Source organism: Sebastes fasciatus, chromosome 16 (assembly GCF_043250625.1).
Source record: "Sebastes fasciatus isolate fSebFas1 chromosome 16, fSebFas1.pri, whole genome shotgun sequence".
Classification (NCBI taxonomy): Eukaryota; Metazoa; Chordata; class Actinopteri; order Perciformes; family Sebastidae; genus Sebastes; species Sebastes fasciatus.
This window is the reverse complement of record NC_133810.1, coordinates 27,399,270-27,411,595: the sequence shown is the minus strand read 5'-3', so window position 1 is coordinate 27,411,595 and position 12,326 is coordinate 27,399,270. Positions and strand designations below refer to the sequence as shown.

Sequence of the window (12,326 nt, the reverse complement as noted above, 5' to 3'; positions counted from 1 at the left end):
TCTGTGGCAAACACACGTTTATGATACTTACATGTTTTGTTCAGCAAGATAATCTTCACAAATGAACACCACTTTTATGATTTCTGAAGCGTGTATGCAATCGGCAGAAGTAAAAAGCTAATGTTAAGCTATAGACGAGCTATAGGCTAAGGCTTCAAAATTCACGAGTGGGGTATATACTGACGTATTTTATATCGTAGAACAAATCTCTTCAGTTTGTGTTATCCACAGACCTTATTTCAGGCATCTAACTAAAAACCCATTGACTTCCAGACGAGGGAACCGGAAGTGCTAAAATGCTAACTCATTTCCGGGTTTTAGGAGTCATTCCTGTAGCACTCTATAACTGAATAAATTAAAAGCAGATAAACAACGTGATGCTCCGAGACAATTATTATGTACAAAATGTCCCGGTGCTTCATCCTGTTGCTCATCTCTGCCTTTAATTTAGACATTTGACGGCTAAAACTGCAATGGCAGCACAGCAGATGGACATTAAAGTGAGGCTTAACAAGACCAGCTGGGCGGGCTGGCTGACAACTACTCTACTGATATGCTGGTTTGGTTGCGGTTTGACATTTTTTATTTGTTTTAATATATATATATATATGTTTGACAAGTCTGTGAGCTGACCTCAGCTCCTCGAATTAAAGAGGCGAAGGAAGCGGTCAAGCGGCGTAAAGCTATTCACACCATTAGGCGGAGCGACGATAAGAACCCGATAAGGTCACGACCCTGCCCCCGGGCCCACAGCTGCCTCCTCGGCACAGAGCGAGAAAGAGAGACAGAGAAAGAGAAAGAGAAAGAGCAAGACAGGCAAAAGAAGAGTTCATAAAACACGATCAAATGACGAGGAGCGACGAAGGGAGTAACGCTGGGACAAACTGGCCAGAGATGTAATTGTGTTGTGCGGATAAGGCCGCGCTCCCGCAGAGCTGGCTGGAACTCACTGCCGGTAGTGTGGAAGGCAGAAGACGGGTAATGTTTTTGTGGACACACACAGAAACGATGGCTCTCTGCACCGGTCACGGCGCCTCGAGAGCCGGCTGTTCTCACCTTCTACGTTCTTGCTGATGCTCTTCTTTTGCCAGTGTGTACACCAGTCTCTTCTCCAGTGGCAGAGCCTCTCCATCTCTCTTTCGGTCTCTGTGCTAATTTATAATATCCCTCCCCCCCTCCCACCCGGTATTCTCAACCTGCGTTCCCCTCTCCTCCCTCCCCCAAAGTCCAGTTACTGCACCACAATGTTTGTACTGTAAAACCGATGAGCAGAAATCTTTAAAAAGCAGAGCCTTGGTATCTTTTTTCTTTCTGCAGTTGTTTCTCGCTCTCGCAACTATAAAGACAGGCCTGCATCTGCCTGTTCACACGCACACAGCGCTCATTTACTCACACACTCGTACAAAGCCATGCTCGCAGGAACACGCATGCTCTCTCTTTCTCGCACACTCGTTCTCATGCAAGCCCCGCTCGTTTCTAGTGGTGGTTTTTGTTGGACATGCAGGAGTGGGGAATGAGGACAGGGGAGAGAAAAGGTTTCTAGCTCATAAAGGGAAGGTGTGTCTAAGTGTGTGAGTGTGTTGTTGAGGGAGAGGTTTTAGTTCAGCTGCCGCCATCTCCTACGATATTTCTTCTCCTCATCACCTGCCAGGATAAAAACAAACACATCATTTAGAATACATTGTGTGATCATATAGCTGTTTCTACTGGAGAGGGAAGAAAGGCATGAAGAGGTTGGAGTACCTTTTCACAGAAGGTGAGATAAAAAAGAGTTTAGGCTGAATTAGAAGTGCAGGAGAGGAAAAAAAAGAGCAGAAGAGAAGAGTCAGTAAAATCTGATTTTCAATAATCATTGATTTTAAAAAACTATAAATATTTCAGACTCCACATTTTTCTGGATTGATTCAATGGGAAAAGTGGACCAAAAAGACTCAACATACCTTCTAGATGGTTCCTGGAGATATATTTCAGTGCCTCGTCCAGGAGGATGACTGGGATGGAAATCTTCAGGACCACGATCCACTGGGCCCAGCGCAGCGGGGTCACCTGGAAGATCAACTGAAGGACAGAGGACATCCAAAAGTCAGAAACTCTTCTAACAATGCATCAGATGCTGGACAGAGCCACAGTGGACACCATGCAATGAAGCCTTTTCTGCTCAACGCACTAATGTACCGATTTGACAACGCGCGCAGCATTTAGAAAAAACGCTGCAAATAGAAAAACACAACTAAATACAAAAAGCATGTGATTCCACAGAACGCAACGGAAAAGAGTTACAAAACAACATACGTTTCCAGGGGACACTAAAAAGGGATGAACATACCCACCATATTTAGTGACCCCTTGTTGTTGTTTTTTCTGTATTTGGCTGCGTTGTCTCTATCCAGTTGCGTTGTCTGCATTCGGTTGCCTTGTCTGTATTCGGTTGCCTTGTCTGTATTCGGTTGCGTTGTCTGCATTCGACTGCGTTGTCTGCATTCGGTTGCCGTGTCTGTATTTCGTTGCCTTGTCTGTATTCGGTTGCGCTTTCTGTACTTTTGCGTTTTCTGCTTTTGGTTGTGTTTCTGTACTTGGTTGCGTTTTCTGTATTCGGTTGCGTTGTCTCTATCCGACTGCGTTGTCTCCTTCTGACTGCGTTGTCTGTATCCGACTGCATTGTCTCTATCCGACTGCGTTGTCGGCATTCGACTGCATTTTCTGTATTCGGTTGCGTTGTCTGTATCCGACTGCGTTGTCTCTATCTGACTGCGTTGTCTGTATCCGACTGCATTGTCTCTATCCGACTGCGTTGTCGGCATTCGACTGCATTTTCTGTATTCGGTTGCGTTGTCTGTATCCGACTGCGTTGTCTCTATCTGACTGCGTTGTCTGTATCCGACTGCGTTGTCGGCATTCGACTGCATTGTCGGCATTCGGATCGATTTTCTGTATTCGGTTGCGGTTTCTGTATTCGTTTTACTGCACTCGGTTGTGTTTCCTGCATTTGGTTGTGTTTCTGTATTCAGTTGTGTTTCTGTATTTGGTTTTGTTTTCTGAAGTTGCAGTGTGTTGAGCTTTCAGGGCCACTGCACTTTTCTCTCAAGGTATGTTTTGCCATTAGAACACAACACTGTCAAGAAGAATCTGCCTTTAAATAAATACTGCCATGCAGTTGAACCATAGTATGTATGATTATCAATATCCATTTTTCATCACGCCCTTTAGATCCCAAGTCGGCTCAGTGACAGAGTCTACAAGTGTCTCATGGATGGATGAATACTTACCGGCAGAGGCTCAACGTAGAGGATCAAGAAGTGGAGGGAGAGGGAGAGGATGATGGCTCCCAGCAGCCAAAAATTGACCCAGGGAGGCATCCTGATCAGGGACTGGTTCTCAGACAAACTGGCGGGGAGACATTTTAATAGATCAAAACATGTTAACAATTCAGCTCAACCTGACATTAGGGACTTACATGGAAGTCTTTCTATAATGTTGCAAAGATCGAACGAGAACGACTCAGCTCACAAGATCTCAATAGCACATTACAATTAGAGCAACAAGCCGAGATTTAATTAGATTATCCGTGCAATGAATCAAATGTGTGCATCATAACATCAGCCTCCTTATGTGGGTGATAGTAACCATGTAAACATGTGTCTCCTCTGTCAGTCTTGGTTAGGGATAACATTTTCACTGGTCAGGCAGCTCTTTATTCTATCCTTCCCTTTCTCAGATTCTTTCCTAAATGAGACATTCGCATTTGTTTCTATAGGGAGCCACTGACAGACTTGCTCCATGAGCAATCCTGGCAAAAACACGGGGAGTTTTCCCTTCATACCACTGTTCCTTTTTTATTTTCTGCCTCCCCAAATAAGCATTATTCCATTTCTTAAGATGCGTGGCTAATTCCTTTGCCACATTCACCAAATGCAGATTCTAAAATACACGGTCATTATAAACGGCAACGTTAAGTCCTTCAGCAGTGAAAAGAGTTGATGTTTGTGATGGATGTGTTATTCTGACATGGAGACCGTGTTGTTATCCCGCAGACGGCTGGCTAAGTCTTTCCCAAAAGGAGTGCTTTCTGTTGGATGACAGTGTCTTCTTTTTTTAATAAATATCTGACAGCCGTGACATTTAAGGAGTGTTTTTACATCCCAACAGAAGATGGCTTACCTGTTGAGAGAGTTGAACATTTCGATAGTGACCAGCACAGACAGGGCCATGGTTGTGGGGAAGCGGGACTCAAACACCTCACAGTCTACGCCCTGGAACATGGGGTTGTCCTCAGTACACTGCATGAAGTGTCTCTGTAGAGAGAGGCAGACGGGAGTTAAGTGTGTGTTGAGTGTGTGTGTACGTGCGTCTGCGCCTGCATGTGTGTCTGCAGGATGTTGCCAGGACCCCGGCGACCTGGTTTGAATGATGGAGCTCAGATCTGATGGGGGAACAGCTGCAGAAGCTTGGCCTCGTCCCCACCCCGTGTGCAATCAAACCACCCTTTCTATTTCTGTACACCATCACCAAATATTACTGTCTCCAGAAAGCTGGAAGGGAGTACATATCAAAATAAAGAACTATATTCTGAGGACAGTACTGTGCTGCAGAACATTAAGGAAGACAGACAGAGCAGGACAATGTTTTTCAACTCACCAGCTGATAGAAAGACACTTGTGGGCCTTCTTCATCATACAGGTACCACCATGTGGCAGCACCGACTGTTCCAAGGCCCACATATCCTACAGGAAAAACAGTCAGAAAAAAAGGTTCAGTATAAGATTATTATAACTATAAAGATAGATGAGTTTAGTCCCAGGAGGCATGGATGGATTATTGAACTGGCCTACTGGGCACAGGCCCAGGGACCCAAAAGGTTAGGGGACCCCGGGCCAGAGCTCTGTTTGAAGTTACTGCTAACATTTCTTGTTTGGAAGTCACAAAGAGACACAAAATGACCACTGAGAGATGCAAAACTACCAAAAAAGAGAATGACTGCAAAGAGATGCAAAAAGACCAACAAAAAAAAACGCAAAACAACTACAAAGAGACACAAAATGACCACTAAGAGATGCAAAACTACCAAAAACAGATGCAAAACGTCTTCAAAGAGACACAAAATGATCAGAAAGAGATACAAAAAGACCAAAAAGAGATGCAAAACGTCTACAAAGAGATGCAAAAGAACTACATAGAGATGCAAAAAGACCAAAAAGAGAATGACCAAAAAGAGACTCAAAACAACCTCAAAGAGATGCAAAAAGACCAAAAAGAGATGCAAAACAACTACAAAAGAGAACGACTACAAAGAGATGCAAAAAGAACAAAAAGAGATGCAAAACCACTACAAAGAGATGCAAAACTACGAAAGAGATGACGACTACAACAAGACTGCAAAGAGAAATAGCAGCTGCCTTTTTTCACTGGAATTCTATGAATCATCTTGGCTAGTCGACAAGATGTCTGTCAATGAGAGGGGTGTAGTAAAAAAAAATTGCAAAAGCAGGGACGAGGTAGATGAGTGGCAGGTGCATATCAAATTCACCTCAATAATTTGACTGGTTTCCAGCAGGTGTCTTTATTTCTAAATATTAAAAATGTCCATAGATAAGATATCATGACATTGTAGCAACTTTTGTTCAACCCCTCCTCAACTGTAAACTATAAACCCGTCTACATTCTGACATGATTCACAGTGGTCTGTTCAGGCCAGAGCTAACACTACCTCCAATAGCCAGATATCTGAAGAAGAGCCAGCCGGAGATGAGAGGCTCCTTGGGGTTGCGGGGGGGTTTGTCCATGATGTCCAGGTCTGGGGGGTTAAAGCCCAGGGCGGTGGCAGGCAGGCCGTCGGTCACCAGATTCACCCACAGCAGCTGGACTGGAATCAAAGCCTCAGGGAGACCCAGGATGGCCGTCAGGAAGATGCTGGAGAACAGAGAGTGAGAAGACACACAAAACATCAGCCGAGGACGTCGGACAGAAGGTGAGGATCTCAGTGTGCGTCTCTGTTCCTCACCAGACCACTTCCCCCACGTTAGAGGAGATGAGGTATCTGATGAACTGCTTCATGTTGTTGTAGATGGCTCTGCCCTCCTCCACGGCCGCCACTATGGTGGAGAAGTTATCATCAGACAGCACCATCTCCGATGCCGACTTGGCCACCGCTGTGCCAGAGCCCATGGCGATGCCGATCTCTGCTTTCTTCAGGGCCGGGGCGTCGTTCACGCCGTCTCCTGTCTGGGACGAGAAAAATCATTCATTCTGTTAATAATGCATCAGAAACCTGACTCACAGGATCGTATTTGAATTCCAATAATCCAACAATCCCAAAACATTACTTATATATGCATAAAAGAGTCAAACATCAACACCAAGTAATTTCAATATTTTCTCTGAGGCTGCAACATTACTTGTAAACAGAGGCAGATTTATGTGGACAATACAACTAGTTTCAAATAACAGAGGGATACTTTCACGAGCAAAAAGCTGAATAAACCTCTTTGGAAGATAAAAGTTAAATAACTTCTTTGAAGGAAAAACAAAATTTTAATTAATCAACAGCGCGATATGCAATATTATGGCCTTTTTCTGACTTCTGTGCTATATAAATAATCTTTATTGTTTTTAAATGACAAAGATGACCATTTTAAAACAAATGACTTATTAGTTACTTATATATTGTTAAATGCAGAACACAGAAGGGCAATGAGGTGCAGTGGTTTGTTTTCAGCTTAGACGCTAGAGTTGCATCTGGTTGCTATGATACGGAACGTCCGTAGAAGTAAAAATGACAGCACCAGGTGGAGTAATTGCTCTGGATGAAGGGAAGGCTGAAACACGTAGGGAGAGAGGTGTATTAATTTCTCCTCCATTGTTGTTCAGTAGTATGTGACGGTTGGTCGTTGTGGTATTTTCCAGCCCTTCTTCCATTGTGATTAGACGGCTAGGTAAAAAAAATATGTGGCGCTCCCATTGCAAAGAATTCAGAAAAGAAGAACATGAACATAGCGGTTGTGGCGGTTGCTTACCATCACCTGTGGTTGGCTTGTCAATATTGCAATATTGCGGTTATTGTAAGAGCCCCAGAGCCCACATTACATTTTTAGGGGAGATTATTCTTTACAGCTGCGGTTTGGTAACTTTTATAAAAATAACTTTTTATAATATTTGCTCAGACTGTCACCATATCCTGACAGTAGTACACGAGACAGATAATCTGTGAAGAAAATCCGGTTCCTCTGCCACCTTTTAGTGCGCCTAATGACATTTACAGGTTGTTTTTGGAATCTTTCAAATGCCATTAAGAGCACGAAAAGGAGACAGAGGAAGCTGATTTCTTCACAGATTATCTGTCTCATGTACTACTGTCAGTATATAGTGTCAGTTTGAGCAAATATAATAAAAAGTTATTTGTATAAAAGTTACCAACTACAGCTTTAAACAGGATTTGGTGTAACAAACTAAAGGTGATTGAAAATGAACCACTATCTGATTATGCAAAGTCTCATTATCGTTTCAGATCCAGACAGGATTAAACTAAAGCTGAGCAAGTGAGATGTATTAATCTGTCATGGCAGGGCCTAAAGCGGCTTTAGACAGCACTGAACGGTGGAGTTAGTCTGACAGGCAAATGGTGATATTGCATTCCCCCTCCCTCCCATCTTCCCCTCGGATCAACCCCTCATCTGAGACGTGTGTCAGATAGGAAGCAGCCGAGCGGGCCCGAGATGACAGCTTTTGATGGCGGTGTCTGAGAGAGCAGCCTCGGAGAGACCTGAAACATGTCACGCCTCACTGGCTTCCGCTCATGCATTCTGCACAAGGCATTCACATAACGCACAGTTGAAGGAAGGAGAAAATTGATTTTTTTTTTCTCTTGCAACAAGAATAAAGAAATATATGACAAAGGATTTATACAATGTGTAGATTTGCAGGAAGCAGAGAAAAGTTGAAGGGGTGGTGCATCATCCCTTCTCCTCACCATGGCGGTAATCTCATCGAATGCCTGCAAGTATCCCACGATCTTAGACTTGTGAGCCGGCTCGACACGGGCGAAGCATCGCGCCCGTTTGACGGCTTCTCTCTGGCCGTCCAGCGACAGGTCGTCGAACTCGCGGCCCGTGTAGGCCTTTCCCGTCACTTCCTCGTCCTCTCCGAAGATGCCGATTCGCCTGCAGATGGCCACGGCTGTGCCCTTGTTGTCCCCCGTGATCATGATGACACGTATGCCCGCCTCGTTGCACAGTTTAATCGAACCGATGACCTCCTTCCTGGGCGGGTCGAGCATGCCCACACAGCCGACAAATGTGAGACCCAACTGAATGGAAACAGAGAAAGAGAAAGAAATAAAGATAGAAGGGGATTAGGTTGCACAGGACTGTATTTGGAAACTGAATCTCCATTCAGTTCCACAGAAATGGAATTCACCTATTTCATTTGTATTGCTGCTGAAAACATCAAACAGATTAGTTTCTATGGTTTCAGGGAAGAAGAACAGAGTGTAAAAGCGTTACGCTTTCAGTGGGTAAAGACTGAATCACTGCTGTGATTCTAACAAAAGACAGACAGCAGCAAAGATGACTTTAAAGGAATAGTTCAACACCTTGCCGAGAGTTCGATGTGTTAGATCGATACAACTCTCATGAAAGTTAGCTTAGCTTAGCATAACGACTGGAAACAGAGGAAACGGTTAGCCTGGCTCTGTTCAAGGGTAAAAGAAAATCTGCTAACCAGAACCTTTAAAGCTCACCAATTAACACTGTTGCAGAAGTAAGGAAACCTTATTCAAAATCACATTTAAAGGGGACATATCATGCTAATTTTCAGGTGCATACTTGTATTTTGGGTTTCTACTAGAACATGTTTACATGCTTTAGTGTTCAAAAAACGCTTTACCTTTCTCATTCTGTCTGTCTGAATATACCTGTATTCACCTATCGGCTGTGCTGCAGTACCTCTTTTCACCTTCTGTCTGAAACGCTCCGTTTGAGCCCCTGCACCCTGTGTTACTTGGTGACATTACCACGTTACGGGAGAAAAAGCGGGACTTCAAGCAAGGCGTTTCAGGCAGTTCAGGAGCATTGTTTCTGTGGGGGAGAGTAACTCCCTTTGGCGTGGACTTTGTAACTTTGCAGACCTTTTACATGCACAAAAAAACTATGTACCACACTGAAGGAAAAAACACAAAAGCATAATAGTATAATAATGCAACTCACTAAAAATCGAGTTGGAACACAAACACCCATATGACTCCATATGACTTAAATATGAGCTTATTTGAACAACTTGGACTCTAAGATAAACATCAGATGTTAGCAAGGTCCTCTGCTGTACCTCATACTGTACAAACTTGGTGGCATTCTCCAAGTCCATGTCCTCTCTGCGTGGCGGGACGTCATGTGTGGCCAGGGCAAGGCAGCGCAGGGTGTCCCTGCCTGTCCCCCATTCCCTGATCTTGGACAGCAGCTGGTCGCGCAGGGCCGGCGTCAGTGTCACCTTCCCTGTTCCCACCCGCAGGTACTGACACCGCTCAATCACACTCTCCGGAGCGCCCTGTGAGGAGGGATTTAAGAAGAACATTAAGCAACGGTGCCAGCGAGTAGAAGTGATCTCTAAAAGTGCGTCCCTCTGTGTATTAGTGATTGTATTATTCATTCGTGCCTTGATGAACATCTTGCTCTGGGAGCCCGGCTTGACGGGGGTGCAGAAGACGGACATCGACTTGCGGTCACGAGAGAACTCAAGGGTGAACTCCTTCTTCATCAACTGCTTGATCACCTGATGGATGAAAAAAGAGGGAGAAAAGGAGGAGGAGGAGGAGGAGAAAGTGACTAAGAGCCAGAGCTTGAGCTAAGTAGCTGTATCCGTGGGCAGCTGTCAGGCCGGCAGCCAGTGGCTGACTGAGAGGTTTGGCTGAGTTACTGACAGCTGAAGGATAACACTTCAGACCAAGCACTCAACCACCTTGTCTGGATGTCTGGCTGCCGCCTCAGATGTCTGTGTACAACAGCACGTGATGATAATGTAGATCAGGCTGAGGACGGTTAGCGATAAGAGCCGGACGAATATGGAAATTAATAGCAAAATGCTAACACAAAACTCAGCCTATTGCTTACATATCTGCATTTAATGTCAAGTTTGGTTCTACCAGCAGGTGTCCCTCTAGTTCAGAGTCTGTGCTCATCCCATTACACATTTAAAGGTTAACACTGATGATGCAGCCAGACGACTGATGTACACACACTCCGTCTGGGGACTTCACACTCTAACGGATGTCCTGAAATCAATCAAGTCAATGTGACAAACCTCTTCTCGATACCAAACAGGGAGAGCAACGGGAGTTTGAATCAGGATGGCATGCTGGGAAATTATTCTCCCCCCTTTTTCTTCTATTTTCTAGCTTTGCACATCCCAGCAGAGATCAGATCATCTCATCAAAAAAAAATCCTACACACACTGGCCCTTTAAAGGAGATCAAGCACTTCATTTGTGATAATAATGTGCAGCTAGCTTTGTGCAAGATGGACCTGAACTCAAGGTCATGCAGCGAGTAGGCATGTTGTCTTTACAGCTGTTGTAAATTACAATTTAAATACTTTATCCCATAACCAAACAGTCACAGGTTCACACCCTGAAGACAAACATGTGTCTATCAACGGCGTTTTGCTTGATTAAATAGTCCTCGAGTAAGACACTGAACACTGAACCTGTTGACTCGTTGCATGTCACTGCGGATAAAACAATACTTGCATGTAAAATAATCTGGCAGGAATATGTATAACCAGAGGCACACTAGCTTCATTGTGTCATCCCCACAACCAGGAAGCATGAAGGCAATAATATGCTCACTGCAGATGAATGAAGACGAATACTATACTGATGCAGAATCAGAGATATCATCTTCTTTATTCCACACATTCTTCTTCCTTGTCAAAACCTGGCGCCTACATTACCCACAAGGCAACTTGAACCGTCGAAAGTTGTGTCAAAATTTCGGGTGTGTTATGCTAGTCGTGGCCAATGTAGCCCTGAGTCACTAGCCTCAAGCAGAGATAAGGAGCGGGCTACAGAAGTCTCACTTCTTTCTAACTCCACTTCCCTGCAGAGTCATTTTCAAACTTGTAGTCTTCAGCCCCAACCGATGCTGACTCACGTGACATCACTTAAGGCAATTTATCAGATTTTGTGCAGCTCTCTCTGGAGCCACAAAAGGCTTTAAACTACTTCTCCTTATATGCAAACAATCAAACATAGCTTACCGAGTTGCAGGCGCCGGCACGCTCCACCTTGCTGATTCCGGAGAGGTCCGTCTTGAAGACGTTCATCTTCTCCACCAAGGTGGTGAGAGCTGTCTCCGTGGCTTCACCCACCTTCTCGTAAACTCCTTTGGCCTGCGAGAGAAACAGAAATGCATTGAAACGTGCTGCTGAACTGTTCTAGAGATGTTGAGTGATATGATAAGCTTTTAACCCTTTAAAAATGGACCTCCCGCGGGTGGCGGCAGAAGATCGCTGTTTGCATGATCCTGTTTAAATCGATCAAAAATAAAAAACATAATAGCTACAGCATTCATTTGCAGCAGAAAGCTAAGACTTCTGTTTCACACGTCATGTTGTATGCTCGTGATGACGTCGCTTGAACTCGATGTGCTCATAAAAATGAGGATATCTCAAAAACTAAAAAATTTGCAAATAACTTATGGAGTGTTAAGAAATATTTTGTTCATGTTTCTACTTTTAGAGATTTTGTCTTTTATGGTTTATTGACTTACATAACTCTTTAGCTTAGGGGTATGAAACAATTGAAGAAATGACATCACAATAAGCAAAAATACCAATGTAGGCACTGGTGGTGCGTTACTATTGCAGAGTTCGAGTGACACATTTTACATCAAATCTGAGGAGAAACAGCCTTGTACATTGTCTCCGTTGTTAAAAGTGAACAACCCCCTTGAAGAATGACTCCTAAGCAAACATGCTGCGAGCGAATCTGTAGGCCATTCGCCTCTGCCTCCGCAAACTTTGAGTCATACATGCATAGCGATCCAGTAATGGCGTACCACACATCATTTGTTTGTGTGACTCAGCAATAAAACACCTAGCTCCCCCCCTCCCCTTCCCCCTTCCCTCTCTCTCCTGGTTTAGCAGCCCACTTTGATCTCACACTCCGGGTCCTTTATTCAAAAACGTACAAAATTGGTGAGAAAAACAACCATTTACGAGAACGGAAACAGTTAGTCTGGGGAGGGTGCATGGGAGTCGAGAAGTGCCTTATCTCTGGCCTCGCTCCTCAGCGCGGTTACCATGATGATAACAAAGAGGTGAGAAAAGCAATCCAAACCAGAG

General features: G+C 44.3%; 1 protein-coding gene across 3 annotated transcripts in view; it reads right to left on the bottom strand.

Annotated features, from left to right (window-relative positions):
• Positions 1 to 1,455: 1,455 nt before the first annotated feature.
• atp2a3 (ATPase sarcoplasmic/endoplasmic reticulum Ca2+ transporting 3) overlaps positions 1,456 to 12,326 on the bottom strand; it is a 58,642-nt gene continuing 47,771 nt past the window's right edge. The window contains exons 11-21 of one of the 3 annotated variants that reach the window (XM_074612076.1): positions 11,241 to 11,372; positions 9,643 to 9,759; positions 9,316 to 9,534; positions 7,964 to 8,299; positions 5,999 to 6,219; positions 5,705 to 5,907; positions 4,636 to 4,721; positions 4,159 to 4,292; positions 3,267 to 3,384; positions 1,941 to 2,058; positions 1,456 to 1,644 (exon numbers count right to left, since the gene is read on the bottom strand). In XM_074612076.1, the coding sequence (XP_074468177.1) occupies positions 1,598 to 1,644; positions 1,941 to 2,058; positions 3,267 to 3,384; positions 4,159 to 4,292; positions 4,636 to 4,721; positions 5,705 to 5,907; positions 5,999 to 6,219; positions 7,964 to 8,299; positions 9,316 to 9,534; positions 9,643 to 9,759; positions 11,241 to 11,372 (1,731 nt within the window). In that variant the 3' untranslated portion in view covers positions 1,456 to 1,597. Of the gene's footprint in view, positions 1,645 to 1,743; positions 1,779 to 1,940; positions 2,059 to 3,266; positions 3,385 to 4,158; positions 4,293 to 4,635; positions 4,722 to 5,704; positions 5,908 to 5,998; positions 6,220 to 7,963; positions 8,300 to 9,315; positions 9,760 to 11,240; positions 11,373 to 12,326 lie in introns of all 3 variants that reach the window. The other 2 variants (XM_074612075.1, XM_074612074.1) reach the window with 2 other exon arrangements.